Genomic DNA, 21,970 nt, shown 5'->3' on the forward strand with positions numbered 1-21,970 from the left:
AAAACTTACAACATACAATTTAAAAGAAAAAAAAGGAAAAAAATCAAAAACCCAAATGCAAAAAATTAAGATAGACATTGATCATGCACATACACACGCAATATATTTATTTTATTGCATGTCCTGCTTATATTGTCAATATAAATTAACAATAGCATATCCTACAACTGTAAATACAAAGATTCTATTAAATATGATTTAACTAGAGTTTGACGTTCGATCGTTGCGTTGATTTTTTTCTCACGCTCTATCCGTTTCATTGGTCGAGTTATTAGTTCCCGAGTTTTATTCTCTCACGGAAGGGATTTAACGTTAACTTTAGCCGACACTTAGTGGCGCGACCGTTACGCGGGCACGACAGTGACCAATTATTATTGCGATTATCATAATAGCGATAATTACGTAGCTGCTGCATCCGTAATAAAGCGTCTCCCGTTAGAGAAATGTACGGGATAGGAGGATGCGCGCATACAGGTAATCTCTAATTTCTTCGGCTTCTCGTCCTCATTAATGCATCCGGAGAGACAGAGGCGAATTAATAGACAAACACGCCATGCGTTTGCTTAACATTTACTTTACGCTATTAAGTTTGTCATTTGCTGTTGCAAAACATTGTTAGATTTTTTTCCTTAAATTTAGATAATCGAAAAAATTGGCGTCAAAAAGTATATCTCAATATTTCTATTAATATTATTACAAAGAGTGAAAATATATACAATATTAAATAAAATGAAAAAAAATTACAAAATTTCTTTTTTTTTTTTTCATACAATAAACTGTGACATATGTGAATGTTATGGTATTTTATGCATTCCTATGAAGAGAGTAATTATAATATTTTTTCGTCTCTAATATTTTCAGCAAAAATATTGCCGACTTCTTTTACATTTAAAAGCTACGCAAGTCGATGGTGTCGTTTTTCATTTTGTTTGTTTTACGAGAGTTCGCCCGCGCGTCACGTATACGTTATAAATAAACGGACAGATGGACGGAAAAAAGAAAGGGGAAAAAAAAAACATCTGGCGCTGTAAACAAATCTAGTTTGGAGAGAACAACAAATTTATTAATGCTTTCTGCAAGATTACGTACCGCGCTCGACAATTTACATATAGCTCGTATGCGCTGCTATCCCGGCATGTATATACATATATATATATATATATATATATATATATATATATATATATATACATACATACATACTATTACACATATATGTATATAAATATATACGCACTTTCGCATGTTACGACGATGGTGCTTGGTTCGGCTAACGAGCATCTAGATAAAACACCAAAAACATCGTCAGGATTAATTAAACAATTAAAGCGTGTAATTATGCCGAGCCGTCGGTCCTCCTACGTGACCGTTCATACACGTAAAGAGCGAATTTTGCCATCTGCGTAAAAAACGTTTTGATAAAAAATATATATACATATATCAGAATGGAAGTACAATATATAGATATCTCAACGCGCACCGATCAGAAACGAACGCGCGGAATATAAAGCGAAATCAGATTTTATAGGCGCGAAAGGGAACGTTTCGATGAACATCGCACGGTCGAACGAATGCGTTTAATTGCTGTAATGGCTATAAACATGGAGAGGAATCTCTATACGGTAGATTGATATCGGTTCGATCAAAGCAACTCGAGATGCACGTGTCGTCATCCGTACACAGGCATTTCTCCAAACATTTGACAAAAATTAAATTTTGTTATAAATCATGTGACATCTTTTCTATGATAAATCGATACTTGATATCATTGCTATTATTATATAATCGAGGCTAATTGTGACACTTGCCGTTTTCGATCCGTCCTTTTTTCGCTCATCGAGAATTCTTATCGTGCGCTTCACGAAGCCGCATTGTGCGCCTCCCTTTCCCGATTTAAGCGCTCGATGGAATTGATATATCGTGAGGCGGATCGAGTCACGGGGCGAAGAAGGAAAACGTAGGGCAGTGCGTGCCTACATGTCACCGAATCAATCTCGCGCAACGTTTCTCTCATGGGACATCGCATCGCGGCGGCCACTCTCCCTTGAGACATTGACAATTCTCTTTGCCTCTGTTATATACATACATATATTCGCGCGCATCGCGTGTATATATATGTGTGTGTGCGCAATCACTCCAATCACAAGCTATACATTAGTTTGCGGTGGTGACGAGAATGAAAAAAAGGGGCGGACTGGAAAGAAGGATTCCCCCTCCCCAATTGTGAAAGTCCCGCGGGGATGAAAAGACGAGTAGGCCGCCGGTCCTGCTTCGCGTTAAGTGATAGATCGCGAGGACTACTCTACGTCAGTGCCTCTCTCCGCTACACCCTTCCCTCTCTTTTCACCCCTCCTGTCGGTAAGAATGATGAGAGGAAAGTTGTGTGTTGCCCGGGTGGACAGAATATATTTATTTCCGTTGAGTGGCGCGTGAATGCTGCTGCTCGTGATGTAGCCGTTTCTTTTTTTTTTTTCAGCTTGGAACATTCGTGATTAATTGCGCCTTTATAATGAATGCACTACATCACATCTCTCTCCGCGAAATGTATTCGTACCATGATTTATATTCATTTGCAGTTGTAGTTTCACGTAGTAGAAGTATCTTACGAATGATTTTGAAATTAGGATTAAAATCATATTTGTATTTATAAATCAATATTTATCTCAATATCTATAAATCAATATTTATAAATCAATATTTACAATGAAAAACAATATTTGTATTTAAAATTAAATTTAAAAAAATACGATCATTTATTCGTGCTTTTTGACGTAAAATTTATCGACGGTACAATATTCAAATTGAACAGTGATATTTTTTTTCTCTTCAGTTCTCATATCTGTAATTGGGAAAATATGTACGATGATAAGAGTATCCTTCATAATGCAATCATATATACGAGATTTTTAATATGTCTGGATATTAGACAATCTTTTTGCAGATTTTTTTTTCAGAAGGAAAAAGAGAGAGGATGTGTTAATTCTTGTTGCAACTGTATCATCTCATTACGAGTAAAATTTTCGCAAAGTTTTAATTTTGTTTCGAATATTGTGTGGATGTGAGAAACTGCGCCGGCAAAGTACATTTCAAACTTGCATCTCGCCGGATGGCCAATTAATAAGGCAGGTGGATACATTTCGCTGGGAACTCGTTACTCGTATTCCTAAGAGGAGAGCACTGTGACCCTAGTTCGATCTCGATTAACGTCAACGATGACGAGCTTGCGCGCGGGAACGCGATGCGTTTTACAGGCAAAGTGCGTTAACGCGCGCTAAGTAATGGATGATCCCCTGCCACGGTGTACGGGCGAGCCTCCCCCTCGAAACCCCCGTCGGACTGTCGGTTTATTTTCACTCTCCGGAGTTTTCCTGAATAATTCATCGTACGGCGGAGGCGTATTGCCACCTAATTGCACTGAAATATTGAATAGCAGGTCGAGTACTCGTTCGGGTGGAGCTTAACAAAATTTAACGTGAATTTAAGATCTGTGTAAGAGGTATACAGAGGGAACAAAACGAGGGGTTGAACAGTCTCTTTAAAAGACTTGAAGGATAATGACAATTTCGGCCTCTGTATAAGTTGTCAAATCTTGCAAACGAGTGAATGTATATTCTGAATAATAATTTTTTTTTTTCTTTTATCATCATTTTTAATTTAAATCTTACGTATACGATTATTTTTATTAAAAGCTCATCGGAACTTTATTATAGTATTACGTACGAAGAATTTCGAAATCCTTCGTTAAAAATCATTATAATCGGTAATAATTTTTGTATCGCTCTCTCTCTCTTTTGATCATATTATCACACCCACACAGACAGTCTCAGATATATTAAAGTACTTAAAAGAATTACATGCAATACACATTTCGTTGTTCTGCGTGATAACTAAAGTACCTGAAGAATTAAATTCATTCGCAAGCCACACGAGAGCTTGTTACAAAAACTAATCACTCGTCCACCATTTACGAGCGTTGTTGGCGCACTTGGTCAGCGGACGCAATCCATTCCGCTTGACCTCGGCAAGCTTTTCCCGATTTTCCAGCTGCGCGCATAAGCGCCATCTTCTCGGACTTTCTAACGAGATCTTGGCTGACAAGGATGTACGTGGTTTAGATTTGCGTCGTTCGTTACGGTCGAGCGCAGAGTAAAACGTGAGAGGGCGGAAATATATATGCATGCGCCGCGATCTTTACGGTACCGTACGGTGCACTCTCGCGAGATACGATTCTCGTATGCGAGCGTAATGATGCAAATAAGAGATGCATCCGGTCGACATCCTGGCCCGTGATGTCGTTACGAATAAAAGTGCGCGCTCCTGCGTTAAAAAATATTCATGTAATGTCGTGGGGAGTCACAAAGAGAAAGATAGAGAGAGTAGAAAGGCGGTACAATCTCGGTGAAAATTCAAATTTCAATTATACGGATGTTTATTCGTGATAAAGCGCAAGAAACGAGAGACGCGTTTTTCATGTACACGTGGAATGTCGTCACGCGTATTCTTTCAAATTACAAATATTGTATTTAATTGGCGTTCCCTTAACGCGAGCAGCTCTTTGTAATTCGCTAATTATTCAATCGGCGCCTTGATACATTGCGGAAAAATCGACGCTCACACACATATATGATTTGGTACCAATCGAGGCGCTTAAACTAGTGTCGGTGTATAACAATCGGTGCGTATATTTCGATGGGCGGAATTTATAAATCACGAGTATTGCGATGGCGAATTGTGCCAATACTGCAGAAAATACTACGTGAGAAACCGGCGCGCGAGGGTATTATTCAAATGCATCGAATGAACGTTCATTCACTTCGGCCAGCCGCGCCTCTGTTAGTGCAATCAAAAACTTTGGTTACAGACGATTAATTAAAAACTTTTGCTCGACAAAGGTGCGAATGTACATATCGTGCGCGCGCGTTTATTACTGCGCCGACAAGTTGTACGATTCATGTACGATGATTATCGTTTTTGCCTTTTTAATTCTCGATGAAAAAAATATTTTCCCAAAATGACAATCGGACTTTCTTCCTCTTTTTCTTCTTATATTTATTGAAAATTAAAATATGGGGGAAAATATATATATCCTGGATAAAAAAATAATCTCCTGAATAATTTTATGATCTCTTTCGTGTGGTATAAAAAAAATACATAAAAATATTAAAAAAGTACATTAATATATAATAAGTTAAAAATTGTAGATTGTTACATTTAATTTGTAAATTAAACAAATTTATGTTAAGATAGCAAGAATAGCGATAGGTAACCGACCTTGACTATTTTTGCTTGTAGTAATTGCTAAAATACAGCAGTCACGATGGTAACAGAAATATTCTCTTGTCATATTTATTTTAACGCGACAGAATTACGACACGAGCGTAAAAGCGACTCGTTTTCCGTCATAAAATACGAGAGATGTACTAGAACTTCTACGATATTTTTAACTTGTAACAACACCTTTGTACTCTCTCCCTTATTGCATTTACTTTAAGAAATTTATATCAGACGAATATAAGGATGACACAATTGTGTCACGAGCGTCCACTTTTCTCTAAATTAAAAAGACATATAAAGCCATCTTATAAATTATTTCTCAATGTAATATCTCTTACCCATTTGAGTTAGTAATTTTGATGTGAAAAATGTATCACGCGCGGATCCAAAAGAGGATCCGAGAGGTCCATCTTCATTGTGGAATAAAGATATTAGGTTCCGTTAGTTTTATCAATTTGCCAAACTATTATATTATTAAATTAATTTCTCGCTATATTCAGCAAAATGTATAAAATGTAATAAAATTTGAATCTTGATCGTTTTGCAGCATAATATATTAAAATAAACGTATAAAATTAACGTAATTAAATTATATTTTTAAATTCCACCTTGCGATATCTGTCTCATACATATTTACCTCAGAATTACAACTGTCACGGAATTGTATCGCGAATCTAAAATTATCGCAAAACGACGAAAAGCCGCGCGTGTGTAGAATAGTCCCGCATTATATTTCTAAATTCCTCCGATGTTGAGCCACTTGGCAATTTCCCCAACGAAATTACACCACGTAACGCTTCTCCAAATAAACCCAACCCGCGCGCTTAAACCGTCTCTCCCTTCCCCTTTTTGCCTCGGCTCGCACGCACGCACGCACGCACGCACACAGGATAACGAACGAGGGGGGAGGAAACGGGGTGGAGGGGGGAGGGGCGTTATATACGTAAGTGCACTCGAGCGCAGACACCCCATCCCCCTTTCCCCTTCTATCCGCGCGCGGCAGGAAATATTTTTCATTAATCTGATTATTTATCGCCCGTCGAGTTCCCGGGAGCATTTCCCGGGAGCGGCCTCGGTATCCCGTTACTCCTCCTGATGTCTCCCTTTTACACGTTGTAATCCGCGCCGAGCGACTCGTTCCACTCGTGGTTAGGCGGTAAACGGAGAAACGCTGGAAAAGGAAACGGCGGAAGGATGAAGGAAAAGGGGGGTGAGAACGGAAGGATAAAAGAGAGACGGAGCGAGGGCCGTGGGTGGTGGCGTCGTGGGGGTGAAAAGGAGAACGACGATGGCGAAATGCCCGTATTATTAAAACGAATTTCGAGAGTGTGTGTGTGTGCGCGCGCGCGCGCGCAATAATAAATTTCGACGAAAGGAGATGCGAACGATGAAATACAGTCGTGGAATGCGTAAATCATGGGACGATAATGCCGGATGTCAACCGCGCGCGCGACATCGGTGCGTTTACGAGCCGGGCACTTAAGCGACGAAAGCGACGCGGCCGCACGTTTAGCGAGGGGTTGAAATTCGAATTGCGTGAGGGAGGGGGATGAAATTTCGTCGCGCCTTGTTACGTTTCGGTTCAATTTGTCGCGGCTTAACGGAGGAATCGACTTCTATTCTCACTCGCAGAATCTTGAGTTTTATTCCTCCACAAACACATATTTTTATACGAACAAATAAAAATCGTTTTACACACAAATTTCTTCTTTTAAATAAAAGTATAAATGTATTAATTACAACATATAGTGTTGTAATTTATAATTATATGATCTGATATGATTTTCACTTTTCCACAACAATTGAGTAACACGACTGCGAATAATATTCACAAGTTTTATGTATGCTAAAATTAAACGATGTTTATTTATCGCGTGAATTGTATTTTATATATTTACTTTTGTTGTATAATAACCATGATATTGATAGTCTTCAAAACATAAACCATTTTGGCATTTGTGTCACGATATCACGTAATATCAGAATGATAAATGCTTGAGCAAGCAAAAGTCAGTCAGGAATATAGAAAAGATAAGAATTCCTGAAAGAGGAAAGAAGAAGCTTGGTAAAGAATTTGAAAAAGCGCTATCGGCGACGCAGTCACCCTTTTTTCAATCTCCGTTTTACTTCTTCCATTTCCTGATCGTTTGTTCCGATCCCAGGGACCCGCCGCTTGTGCGCGCTTGTTTAGTTCGCTAGACTTTTTTAATTTCGTCACGAGGTGTGTATCTTTTTTTCTCATTTTTATACATCCTTGCTCTTTCTGTCTTCATCAAAGTTAGCGGATTTTAATTATTTTCTTGTTATCCTATATACGCAATGAGATTACGAAATGACGAAAAGATAAAAGAGAAATGATGAGAATCGATCGTCGGAAAATCGCGGAAATTGTTTCGTACCGAATAAAATCACATATGATACTACATTACATTTGATACTAACTAACGAAAGCACTATTATTTACAAAAAAGAAAAAAAAAATAAATTTTACTTCATTTTATTTCTATATAAAAATGTGCATTTTAATCGGATGTAATTAAGACACTAGACACAAGAGATTTTCATTAGCAATGAAATTAATCCTTCTTTCAACTTTATTCATGCATAACAATGCGAAAAAAGGAAGAAAACACGCGGATGAAAGACTTCTTTCTTGAATTACAAATGTAATTCATTTACAAATGTAAATCTACGCGACTGTCGCGAGGATTAACGAGAGAGCTCGTTCAAGACTGCGCACGACCCTTCGATGCTTATTCCTTTGCCATTGTTCTTGTCACGGCGACAGGCTCTCGCGAGTAAAAGACGCCGAATCAACGTTTCCACTTGTAACACATGGTCTATTAAGACTAATAATAGTCGCCCGTAGATGCGCGCCTCTGTTCCACGGTTAAGTACGTCTTTGCTCGTCACGGTTCTGTCTGAAAAAAAGACCACCGTGAAATACAAGAGGCGGACATGGCGCCGGAGACGTCCGTTATCTCCCCGCGTGACAAAGAGAAATATACTATCTTGATTAAGCATATGTTAGGGAGGATAAATTGGATCACGTGTCGTGATAAATCGAACTATATGTCGAGAAGTAATTATACGATTTGTATTTCTACTATTTTTACACGGCATATGCGCGCATATATATCCATCTACATATGTATATAAATGGAATGTAGAATCGATAAACATGGAAATTATGAGCGAAATACGAGTTTGCTTATCGCCTCTCTTGATTGATATTTTTTCACTAAACATGATGTGCAAGCTTTGATATTACAAAACATCGATTTCTATTATATTACTTGCTACTCTATGTTTGAGAGAGCAAAGATATTAATCAACGGAATTACGTGGTGTATAATAATGGTAAATAATAATAATAATATAATAATGTAGCAAAATAATGATACGCATCATTGCGATGCTTTAGTGCGTGCAGCTGGTAATTAAAAACGAACGCCTAGTTGGAACGAATAAAAACGCGCGCGTCACATCGCAGCCGTCGCACTTGTATCTAGAAGTGTAAAAGCACAACTAACAAGACCGCCCCTTAAATACGAGACGTGAATAAAGAAGCAAAAAGAAGAGGCCGGAATCTAAAACGAGCTCCGAACGCTCGACGATGCAGCATCGTATTGTTGCTGGCCGGGAATATTGAAAAACATAACTCACGATTATTATATTCATACATATGTATATCGACATGCACATACTCCGTTCGCATTTATAGACAAAAAAAAATACTATCGCAAATAAGATAAAATATCGATATATCTTAAAGTATAAAATTAAAAACTTAATATCTTTGAAAATATTTATATACCTATTCATGACAATTTTTTATTTAAATACATTAATTATATATTTGTTTATACTAAAGATTTTTTTATATATTTCGCATCGGTGACAAATCTGACACTTTATAATATCTCGCAGGAATAAAATTTAATATTTTTCTATTTCGTTGGAATCTTCACATATGCATGCGTACATGGGAATGCAGATGGATAAATATGAACTCTATTCTCGCAATGTTCGTAATATTAGATTAATATAAGATACATGTGTTTAATAGTGAAAATATCAGGCGCCTGCTTTCTAAGCAAGAGCGGAGCAAGACGAAGAAAAAGCGAAAAGAGAAGAGAAGAGAAGAGCTCTGCAAAAAGAAAGCAGGTGAATAGACGTCTGGGAATCTAAAACGAACTGCGATGTGTCAGAGAGCAGTGCAATGTCGTTATTGTTACCGGCTGCCAAAATTACCGTGTGTCCGGATAAAACGCAATGACACAACGTTGACAACCGAGAGCCTAAAAGGAGAGGACGCGAGACGCGCCGACGATTCGTAAATTTAGCGCAGAGCATATAGAACGCGCGTCTACTCGCGGCTGAGAAAACAAATCTAATCGCACATTCTGTGCGTCTGTCTTCAAATATTCGAGACACTGCCTCGTAAAATAAAAGCATTTCTTTTTAATGCTAAATATCGTGGTTAGCTGCTCTACAGAAAGAAGGTTTTAATCACTCTCTAGTATATTTGATTATTGTACACAAAAAACCGCAACTCTGGGAATTATTTTATGCATAAAGTATCTTCGAAAGATATATACTCGCTTTTATATCGCTGTCTATATTTTCAATCAAATTTCTTGTTATCGTATGGATGATGAACGACAACCCATTTTTCGTTGGAAAAATCTTGACGTGCAGGAAGAAGACTATGGTTAAAAAAAGGGTCTCCTTGTTTCGTCGCGCTAAGCTTGCCCCCTTTTTTCCCGAGTGGTTTTCCCTTCTCCTTGTTTTTTTTTCCCTTCATCCGCGCGTCTCTTTTCCCCGTTGTCATTTATTGGCCAAGAAATTACTTTCCAGCCATCGGCCTTCGTCGAAGAAACAGCCAACTAACAAGCCACCGATCGATAGATCCAGATAATCATTTTAATGCCTTATCCATGGTAATAGACCGATAACATTGTAATGGAACGATAATCACAAAATAAAAAGATACATTGCCACATTATTATATTATAGAAGAAAATTTTCAATAAAATATACAACGCTATTGAGTGCTTCGACGTCTACATTAAATGTCATGTCAACGATTTGATATATATATATAGAAAGATATTTTGATAGAACAAATAATTCAATTCAATATACATAGATCTAATGATAAATGTAAAATTTTCAATAAAAAAAAATTACGAAAAATATCTTAATTTATCTCCAAACGTGAATTTAATAATGTAATATGTTATGTTTATATGTATTATATTAAAAAAATAATGTAACAATATATTATATTAATCTTATCGATCAAAGCCAAGATTTCTAAACAAAGGAACAATCAAAATTCAAACACCTCGTTCTAAAACAATTAGAGCTGTTCAATTATACGATAAGATATTGTTGTTTTCCTCTGGAAGATTAATTTATTAGCAGTGAGAGTTTGAAAACAAATCGCGTTTCCGATACGTTACATTTCGGCTTATTCGCTAGTGAAATGAGCTTTCCCTTGATTATTGATATTATATAACATCAATTACGTCATTCGCGGCCCGTATTCCGCGCAATATGTCATTCGCAGGCATATTAATATGTATGATAGGGTATATTCAATTCCTTGTCAGGAACATAAGCCCTAATCGAATCAATGACAATCTTGTTTGACGGATTAATGACAAGCCTTATCGATGGAACTGTTTGATTTGACAACGCATTAGCTTAATTTCTGTAGTGAAAAATAATAGTCATTGTCTTCTTATCGCGCAAATTGTATCGCTGATTAATGCACCAGTAAGATATAATCTATAATATGCACCGCTATTTATTTGACAGTTTTATCGCGAATCTTGCCGGAGAAACCTGGAACAATTTCACATACAGCATGTGCAGCAACAGCGTGTGTTAATCCTTCTAATACAATGGAGGTATAAACTCACGGGATTATTCAACAATTCGTATGAATCTGATGAAATTATGTAATGCGTTAAATTGAAGGCTATTCCATACTTTTTTTTTTTTTTTAATATTGATGTAAACACAATTGATCTTTTCATGACTTGTACGATCGCATAATTCCTTGATATATATATTTTAATAAAAGATTAATTTCAATTTCTCTTATTAATTCTACGCTCGATTAAAACAGAATCGTAGAATGATTATCAAAGTGTCGTGTAAGGATCGAATTGAGATATTCGCGCAGAAGCGACATTTTAAATAGACAATCTCGCACGTCATTTCCCGGTGGCCGGGAAATAAAGCCGATCAGAATTATTCAATTAAACATGGAGACAGGCTCGTCGGATCGTATCCATAAACGATCGCTCGGAGTAATGCTGGCCGTTGGACACGGACTCGACCTAATAAACCGGAAACCTAATGCGGTTCAACCTAATAAACCGGAATTACCGGTATTAGGTGTCGGATCGAGCGGTGTATCGCGCACCCGGCTTCTCGGCAATAATGCGAATTTGAATTGATCCTGGCCGCCGATGTGCGTGCGTTGCAGCGTGTTGCAGCGCGCACGGGAAGATCGATGCGAATTCATCGCGTCGGCCAAGAGCCGCGGGGACGCTGCGCGCGTGAATGCAGATATTACACGGCTTAAAACAATTAGAAAAGCGATAGAACCGAGAATTCGAGATTTTGATTTTCAATCAACACATTCGCGATATTTCAGTACTCTTGACTGCTTGATTCATTAGTCATTTAATTCCTTTCATCTCGATCGCTAAAAGTGTTCGTCTACATGCAATTGGTATTCTTATAAAAATTTTTGCTGCTTGTGATATAATAATCAGCCATTTGATATTTTTATACATTAACAGCACACATTTACAGAAATAATTAATAAAATTCGTTGCTCTTAAAAAATTTTAATTTTGGAGAGAATAATTTTTAATTAAATCATTCTTAATTGTGTTATTAGCAGTCTTTTAATAAATATTTTAATTTAAGTCATTGTTGTAAATTTATGTATCATGCTTTAACTATAATTTAGTTATTTTCTCAGGCGAATCGGGCTCCTGAAAATACGCGCGGAAAATTCGTGTAAATAAAATCGCTCGATCGCCAACGGATCGTTCGAAACTTAGCCGATCTGATAACCTGAAAAACAAACATATTTTGACAAAAAGGGATCGGGGTGCGATGCGGAAATTTTCGCGATCGGAACGGTGATTTTCCTCGTGGACGCGAAATAACGGAGCGACGCAACGCGACGCGTGCGACTCGATGGCGAAATAATCGAGAACCGCCTGTCGCATCGCCGGACAAAAGAGATATTTCCCCGTCCGACAAATTCTCTCGCTAAATGGGTGCGCGTTTAAAAAAAAAAAATAGCACCAGGAAGGTCGCCGCCACGGGAAAGAGAAAACAAAAAAGAGAGAGAAAGAGAGGAAAAAGGACAAGGAGCGCGAAAATAAAAAGCGCGGCCCGACCTAGCACGCGAAAGCATACGCGCATGGCTGGGCAAATTAAAAACTCGTCCCGGGACTCTGAACCGCGCGATAAATACAATAATAATTAGCGAGAGCCTGCGAGACGAATTTGCTGTCATTAATGCAGGGTAATTATCGGAAATTTTTGAATTTGCGACTAGTCGGCCTGCGTTCTTTGTATATCTATTTTCGCGTAATTAACGGTCCTCATTACAAGACTCACTCTTTCTCTCTTCTCAATGATGTTTCCTTATTTATTTATCGTTGTTATGTTAATATAAAAAATTAATATAAAAAAAATTGTAAATACTGTCGATACTGGTGTTAAGTATTTGAGAACGCAGTACCATTTTAATAAATGGCGAACGACGAAATGAACTTTCGGTAGAATAAAAAGAAGTCGTAAATCAGACAGATGGTTTGATTTGTCTTGTATTTTTGGATCGAACACCCTTCGCCGCAATATATCTTATTTTTGTAGAAAAATAGAAAGAGAAAGTAAAAAGAAAAAGAAGGCAAATGATCTCTGGCACGCTTCCAAAGAACGAAGAAAACAAGTCGACCGAAAATTCCTTCATTTGATTTTGCGCGCATTTCTGATCGCAGTTCGTTAGCTTCTTCTTTACGGGAATAGAATGATTAAAAAAAAATAGATATTCTCTAGACATTCTATTCACAGCTGATTCTTTCCAATTTGAAATTATCTAATAAATCCTCTAAATCTTTTTTTATATATTTTTACTTTTAACATATTTTTTTTTTTGTATATGTTCTCTTGTTAGTGATTTTTTTCAGTTCTCTATTTTTTTATATATTTTCAATTCTGTATACATTTTATTTTTTATCTTAAAACTTTTATTTAATGATTGACAGAGCGAGTACTTTATTACGGAATTTTAATTTCATATTTTTGAAATAGATGCTTCAATTATATAATAATAAATAAATAGAATTTTGTAATTATCGAATAGCGATTATTTTTTCAGTTTTTAGAAAGAATTATTTAAAAATTTTTATTTTTTACCTATGACCTCCGTGTTTTGTTCTCCCGGAGGAAAAATATTTCCGTCGCTTTTTAAAATCGTAGCAGTTTGTTTCTCGCGAATTTCGGAAGCGTGTATGATAAAGTCCGAGAGTTCACGATTCTTGAAACAAAGCATTCTCCAGTCAGTGTAAAGGGGAGAATTATTAACGCCGACGCATGCACTAGGAAAAAAGAATAAACACGTGCAATATAAAGAACGACCGAGTCACATGATACGAAGCAATAATCTACTGAATTTGTGCTGCACGTAAAACAAGTGGACACAGTATTTATCGCGATCTCATCGAAATCGATGAATAAAACTGGCATTTTATCGTCCTATAAAAATATCCCTATACTATTTCACATCCTGTTGAATAGTACAATAATGTGCTTTACGACTGTATGTTTCGATACGATATCGCAAACATAATAATCATATGTAATGCAGTCTCGACAACAAAAAAATATCATAAATGTTAAGATTTTTACGTTTGTGAGATTAAAATAAATAAAAACAATGAGTGATTTTAACTCTAGAAAAAATTATCCTCTATTAATCAATAAAATATTCGAGATAGTAGCATCCAATTAATGTACATTATAGAAAATTTATTTGAAAATTAATCGAGAAAAGATTTTAATAAATGTAAAAGACAATATAACTTTCCTTATTTATAAAAAAAAAGGAATACGACGTGACATTCAATACTAAAATTTGCAGTGTATTTACTGTACAGCTTAGAAGAAGCTCTCGAGACAGCTCACGCTGTTGGCTTATATTCGCATAGTTCTTGGTAAGTACGTATCCAGCGGGGCGTTTCGCTTCGGAAGTAAAAAAGAAAGAAAAAAAAAAAAAAAGTTTTCAACGAGCAAATACGGAAAGCAGGCTCGCAGCAATGTCTAGCCGAGACCGCGTCTCTCTCGAGAGGAAGGCGGGAGAAAGCCGGAAAGTGGGCAACCGTTCCCGAATTCCTACGAATGCAAACGCTCGCCGAAAGTGAGCCAACCGCCTCGCGCGATGTTACGCGTATTTGTACAGCTACGTTTGTATACGTACAATACGTTTGCGTATGTGTATTTTCCATCCACAGTCGCACAAGCGCACGTGTTCCTGTATACGGTAGTTTGTCACAGTCAAGCGCTCGCTAAGTATGCGAGATCATTTGTCTCCGATCTTCTATTCTAGCACAAGCGTCATTCTACGCTCGCCGCAAACAGAATTACATGTTTCTGGTTCGTGCGCCCTCATTCCTCCCATCTGTCCCATTCTTTATCTTACATTGAGCCGAAGGGGCGTAAAAGAAACACAAAAATTTGTGATACCCGGATTCGAAGAACACAGCTGGTTATGTGACAGCGGCGGATATAAGTGAATGATGACGAGTCTGTCGTCTGTGTTAAATTTTATCTGAAATATTTATGTCCTAAGCTCCTGTTCGTCACTCTTATCAATTTTATTTATTTATGTGTCCCGTCTTTCCACGATAACCGTAATCCACGCGTAACGCACATGTGTTCTCCTGCGATCACCGTCGGCTAACAAATTAAGCTAACATTTGAGATTGAGATTGCGTGAAGTCATCATAAAACTGAGTTACATAAATGGATCGATTATCTCTTGAAAAAATGATTTTTATAGTATTTCTTATCTTTTAGATTATAAAAAAAAAACCGAAGGAAAAACGTAATTAAATATTAAAGTTGATAATGTGCAGCCTGCAGCTATTAATAATTATATATAATATTATAAATAGTATTAATCTCTCTTCCTTTCTCTGTTGTATTAATTACAAATTTATAGAAGTAATCTGTAACTTGTAATTACTAATTTAAATGTCAATAATGCATTTCCATACATAGAATTATAAATTAATATATTAATAATTTATAATTATTCCGCGATTAATATTATGTTTCTATTAGAAGCGCATGACACGTAGCGTCTATTTTAACATCATCGTGATTAGTAAAAACCACAATAATATAAAGTATAATGCAAACGTTAGTTTGATTGGATTTATTATCATAATATTGCATTTTCTATATAATCGAAATACCATGATGTATACCACAAAATTGAATAATTAATAAATATATATTTGTTATAATATATACTTAAGAAAAAGTTGCGTGCGTGAACTTTGCTTAGTTCGATAGTTTCCCTTCCCAGGAGAAGAATCCCGGAATATTCTTCTCAACTTGAACAGCTATGATGCTCATGAGCAAAATGTGCAGTGCGTCATATCTCGCAATTTTTGATGGGGCAAGTTTCTATCGAGGATGAATAAAGAAGCGCTTGTCACGAAGACAGGCATTTATCTCGCAAGGAGATCGGAGAGAGAATCGCGTAGGCGTCGCGTGAGAAAAGCAAACAACGTCGTCCACGGGAATAAAAAATGTATCAGCCGAGGAGCAAGAAGCGACAGGGATAGGGGAGGGCGCGCGAGGCGGGTGGAAATATAATACATTTCTCTTTCTCTTGTCTTTCCTATTCTGAAATTTCGCAGCATCCATTTCTTATCGTCTCCGTGGTTACATGAAATTCTCCTCGCGCTCCTGGGACTTTGCTCGTCGGCGAATTTTATCTGACAACTACTTTGGCGGAATGGCAGAAGAGAGGGAAAGTCAGAAACGTGGAAAACTGCCAGATGGGGGAAAGAGGAAAGAATAGTCGCGAGAAGAAGAAGAAGAAGAAGCAGAAGATAAAGAAGCAGAAAAGGAGTCGCAAAAAAGAGGAGAAAACGGCAAAGTTCGAAAAATGTGACGCGAAACGTGCGACAAGCCCGACTCCGAGGGGTCGGGGGGTGTACCCTGCTTCCCGTTCACCCTTCTTTCACCTTTGTCCTTTGTTGCACCTTGAGGTGCAAGAGCTGCTCTAGCAAGCACGATCTCGTTAACGGGATATGCGCTGCACGCCGTTCGTCGCGTCGTACAACATCCCGCCTTCTGGTTCCAAGCAAGATCAAAGCAAGGTTTCTCGCGACTAACAAACAGATCCTTTCGCGCAGGAAGAGGAGCAAGAGGAGAAGGAGGAGGAGAAGGGATATTAACCTCATGATATTCGCTTAATTGTATACTCGTGCGTATCTCCATATGATGCGGAGGGCTCGCGCGTCGCCCGTGGCGCAAGCCGTTTTATCGCGAAATCGTATTCCGCAACCACGGAAACTGCCGTACATAATCGCGGCGATGACGACGATTTGGACTCACGGTGAGTTGTCACGCGGGTTGTCAACCCCGTGGTAATTATAATCCGCTTTGGCTTCGCTTCCTTATTCTTGAATCTCAAACCGACGCTTTTTACTAGACAAAATATCTTAACCTCTTGACATTATCAGATTATAAAATATAGAAAAGTCAAAGAATTTATAAGGCATTTTTATTTTAATAACAATGACAAATGGAAAAAAGTATTTCTATTAAATAATTCCAAGAATGCAGATTTCGTGAGATATAAAAAACATTTAGAATATATAAAAATTTGAAAGTAAATATTCTAAGATTTTAGATAACGTCCAAAGTCATTTCCTACAGAACTTACCCATACTTTGCATATAGATTTAAAGTAGAATTAGAAAAAAAATAATGAAATAAATAAATAAAAATTTCTAAATCTACTGAAATAAAAATGCATTGTATCCAGATAAATTCAATCAATTTATATACAATAGATTTTAACTAAATATTTAAAACAAGTATGATAGTCTGTTCTAATATTTATATTATTAATATTTTTATTTCGTCAACGGGACTTACATAATTTTTTTCACGAATTTCAAACAACATCAAGTGTCCAATTTCATCGATAGATATTCACATAAGCTATAAAACCTCCCGTGAAACGGTCTTCATGACGCTTGAAAGTAAACACTCTGAAAGATGCGTGCTCGCGAGTTTGCTTAAATTCGCTAATATTAAGATAAGGCAGCGGCGTCAGGCGATGGAGAAAAAAGCGAAATGCAAATAGCGAGGAAAGGGGGAAGGAAGGAAGGAAGCGATAGGGAAAATGTAATAAAAGGATAGGAGGCTCCGCGAAAGCACGATAGCGAGATAACTAGGACAACGTGTTTATACGCTGTAAATTCGTCGTCGCTCGAGATTGTCGTCGTCGTCGTTGCCATCGCTGTCGCCTCGTCTCGCTAAGTTGAACGGAAACACGCTCAAACACACGTTCATGTCTGTAACACACACGATCGTGTACAGAGCACGAATATTTACGAGTGCTGCGCCTCGTCGTCGGCCAGGAATCACATACACGCGAGGCATACATCGCGTTAAAATTCGATCAGATAATCTTGTTTGCGCCACGATTATACGGCGACCAAATTCCTCCTCAACCACGCGGCATTTTCTCTCTCAGCGCGACGACCACGAATTTGCCGCCGGATGTCAGCGTCCAATTCGAGGGCGTATAAATTTCCAGCTAATCAACGTCCACCCGAGAAACGTTCGGCGAGGGTGGCTTTTTGCCCTTTCGAGAGAATGGCCGCACTAGGGCTCTGACCTAAATGCGGAACCCGGGTCGGATTCAAAGTCGAACCACTCCGGAAAATCGCGTATTTGCATTCGCGAATGTGGAACAAGGGTGTGTGTATGCGCGCATAACCGGTTCGCTGATCATTGTGGGGCATGTCATCGCGATCAAGGCGGTGACAAGGACCGAGACAAAGTTGGTAAAATTCAACTGTGTTACTGCCGATATTATACATATATATATATATATATATATTCAAGACGCTTCGAAAATCTGCTTGTACGTCTGCGGTGCAGACGTTCTGTCTACGGCAATCGACATTTCCTCCTATTTCTTCAATATTGGAAATCTATTTTACTCGATATGTTCGAATATTTACTCGAATTTCGTTCTACGATGTGTATATATATATATATATATATATAAAACGGTCTCGGAAATTTACTTTCCTTAGACGATAATTTTCCTCTACGTATAATCTTCTAACGTTTCCATGGTATTGAGTTTGAATGCAATGTGTGAAGGATCTTTAATAAATTAAAAGTCCGATATAGAACGCATTTTTATGCAACGATGAATTGCGAGAAATATACTCGTTCAGACGGAATTTTGTCCGTGTCTGGCATTCGATGAAATCACACTGAATGTGTGCATCACGTAATTGAAACTTCCCGATATGTGATTCTCCATTACAATTTTCCTCTTCCTTCTATTTTAATACGGCTTACAATTTTTTAATTTCCCTTGAAATAATTATGCTTTGTATGCAAAAAAGCTCTACATTAATAATTCAAGGAAAATAGGAAATACTATTTATGTGCTTTGTATAGAAGCATTGGATTAATCGTATACATAAGTAATGAAATGACTGCGCTCCGCGATTATTTATCATGCGAGAGTCTGTATCTTCGGAAAAGGTTGGAAACCACTGATCCAGCATCGCATCGATCGAATGCATTGTCCGGATTGCGACGAAGGATTTACCGTCATTGGCGAATCGCGAGGATCGTAGGACAATTTGTCCAGCTTTCGCTCGTATCTTCTAGTACGCCAAGTTTCTCTCGAATGCAACGGACCTTCGCGCATAATAGTTTTCCAGGAACGTATATATACCGGAAGTTCGCCATCTGTGAGACTACACAGAGCTCCTCTTTCTCCTTCTGTGTACCTCTATCCCCCCCCCTCTCTCTCTCTCTCTCTCTCTCTCTCTCTGTCGTTCCTCTAACAACTATTTGCTTTTCAGGTGACCTTAATCTAGGAAATGGTCACTAAGAGGTATTCTCTCGACAATGCAAGCAGATGGCTAAAACGAAAGCGATAGAAAGAGAGAAAGAGAGAGAGAGAGCAACAAAGAGAGAGAAAAAAGGGGGAGAGGGATAAAAGAAATAGATGATATTAATGGATGAAAATATTGAGAGATACAGAAATATTTTGCTTATATTGTTGGCCTCTCGATATTTATTCGGAAATAAGTAATTGTGAATACGATTCTCGAAATAAATCCACATATATGTGCAAAGTTATAGAATAGCTAAAAGATCGGAAATGTTTCGTCTTTCTGCTCTGAAATATGTGGCTTGTGAAATATACTCCCTGCTGCAATTCGTTACATAGCGCACTCATTATTTTATCAGAAGAACCTGCGAGTTTTTAGAAAAATATATAGAAGCTCCACGATTTCATTCACACGCATGTATAAAGAGATATCTTTTCTCTTTTCAAACGGTCTCTTTTTTCTTATTTCTGTTCGGTATAATTGATTAATTTATCTTATTAAAACATTTTTGTATGGAAAATATGCAACGCAAATTCTCCCCAGTCTGGTTGACAAGGAAACGTGCGTGAAATAAACGAAGGAATAACGCGGCGATAACGTATTTTCACGCTTGTCGGCGAATGTGCAAATAGCGTGAAATTGACAGGCGGATGCTGTGCAGAGACGGAAATGCGCGCTATCTCAAAACTTGAAGATACAACGCAACATCTAGCGACGAATTTCGCGACGAGAAAGGGGAGAGAAAGTATAAGACCGCGACTATTCTCGTAGAAATTCGTCGTAGCCACGAAAAGGCGGAATTCGTAACGACTATCGTCACCGCCGTCTCATCATCGTCTTCGTTCGTGTCATCGTCATTGTCTCCCCGCCGGGCACAAAACGTCGTTCAAGAAACGAAGGTTTCTTACCTCCTTGCCGGGAGCTGAAGGCGCCGGTGCTTCCTGCGATGATTAGAAGCAGCAGCGGGCTTAATAAGACTCTCAAGGAAAGCGGCATCTTTCCTATACTCCTCTACCGGCGCTTGCGCGACACGGGCTCTTCTTAGCCGACTTCCCTCATCACAGCCTCCCTGTAAGAATAAGAGATAAGACATGAGACTCGGTTTCGTTTATGAAAATGAATCTCGCAAAGAGTCTCGTAAGACATGATGGCTATCATCGAGCCACAGCAGACACACATTTGCCGGATAATTCAAGAATATTTATTATACTATGACAAAGATCTAGAAACTGAAACCAGTATCGTCAGTAAATTAACATTAATAATAAAAAAGAAAAAAAAAAAATAAACTGAATGTGTGTCGTTCTTTTATATCCATACAGTTTGATAACAATTAATTAGAAACATTCTTTTCTGAAATGTTAAAGACGAATCTATCTTTCATTATTGCAAATGTTATAATCACATTTCGAATAAAAATCCACAACCGATGTTACGCTCGCACATTTGAGAAGCGATTACTCGTCCTCTCATTCGAGATGACCGTACCGTGACGTTGAATGGTATGACGACAGAATAGCGGGTTATCTTTCTCGCCATGTTTTCTCTCGGCTTACTTATTCTCGCCCATTCTTACGTCGTGCAAGCACATAGCGGGAGAGAGAATACGAGAACGAAGTAGATTCAGAAGGCGAGATGGGATGCCCGGAGGAGGTGAGGGGGGAGAGAGAGAGAGGGGGGGGGACGCGGATGGCCCCCGGGGCGCGTTGGGTTTCCATTATGCTAAACCGCAAATGGAGTCCTGCGATCGAGTGTCTCTTCGCGGCCGATCCCCGAAGGCGCACACAATGGCGCCGCTGGCAAGGCTCCTAAGGTGTAATGTTACGTAGAAATTAAATTCGCCCATATCCTCTCTCGCTGGTTGCACGCGACGCGTCTTTTCGTTCGCGGACGACGATGCTTCGCGTATCCCGACCATGTCATCCCGAATTCGTCACCGTCGCCCCTCGAGACGAAAAGCATCAGCCCCGGCGTGACACTCGAGCTTTTTACGAAAACACATTTGCGACGATGATTTCTATGGTTTTCGCGTGAAAAATGACTCTCGCGCGCCAAGTCGAATTTCACCGGGGATATTAATAAATCGGCATATATTCAGATTTTACGTGTGAGAATTTTTACGATTCAATTTTTTATCCTTCAACAAATTTGACATGGAAACTTTCTTGTTTATGTTATAGTGGCATTACAAAAGTGATTTAATATATAAAAATTAAACTTTTTAATTCTAATAGAAATCGTAGTCCAAAAGTATTAATCAGAAATTAAATTTAAATAAGAAAATTTTTAATGATCCATCCGATATATCAAATTTTTTTTCCTGCGTTATTTCGAAGATTTGCTATGCAGACAGTTTCGTAAAGGAAACGCGACGTATGCACAATCGACAAATATCGGTGTTCGGGATTTTCCACAACGCAGCTTTTCCTCTCAAGGACTCGATTACAGGCGAGCAATTTTATTTGCGTACCGCGAACTTTTTCATA

The 21,970-nt window shown here is 38.1% G+C and overlaps 2 protein-coding genes across 7 annotated transcripts in view; both read right to left on the reverse strand.

Annotated features, from left to right (window-relative positions):
• LOC126852565 (cystinosin homolog) overlaps positions 1-21,970 on the reverse strand; it is a 266,934-nt gene that overhangs the window by 126,520 nt on the left and 118,444 nt on the right. The gene's annotated exons all lie outside the window — the stretch shown is intronic.
• The window catches only part of LOC126852525 (uncharacterized), a 229,668-nt gene that overhangs the window by 89,158 nt on the left and 118,540 nt on the right, over positions 1-21,970 (reverse strand). For all 6 annotated transcript variants that reach the window (XM_050597410.1, XM_050597409.1, XM_050597413.1 and 3 more), the window contains one exon: positions 20,393-20,553. In XM_050597410.1, the coding sequence (XP_050453367.1) occupies positions 20,393-20,480 (88 nt within the window). In that variant the 5' untranslated portion in view covers positions 20,481-20,553. The remainder of the gene's footprint in view (positions 1-20,392; positions 20,554-21,970) is intronic.

The sequence above is a fragment of the Cataglyphis hispanica genome, chromosome 10, assembly GCF_021464435.1.
Source record: "Cataglyphis hispanica isolate Lineage 1 chromosome 10, ULB_Chis1_1.0, whole genome shotgun sequence".
Classification (NCBI taxonomy): domain Eukaryota; kingdom Metazoa; phylum Arthropoda; class Insecta; order Hymenoptera; family Formicidae; genus Cataglyphis; species Cataglyphis hispanica.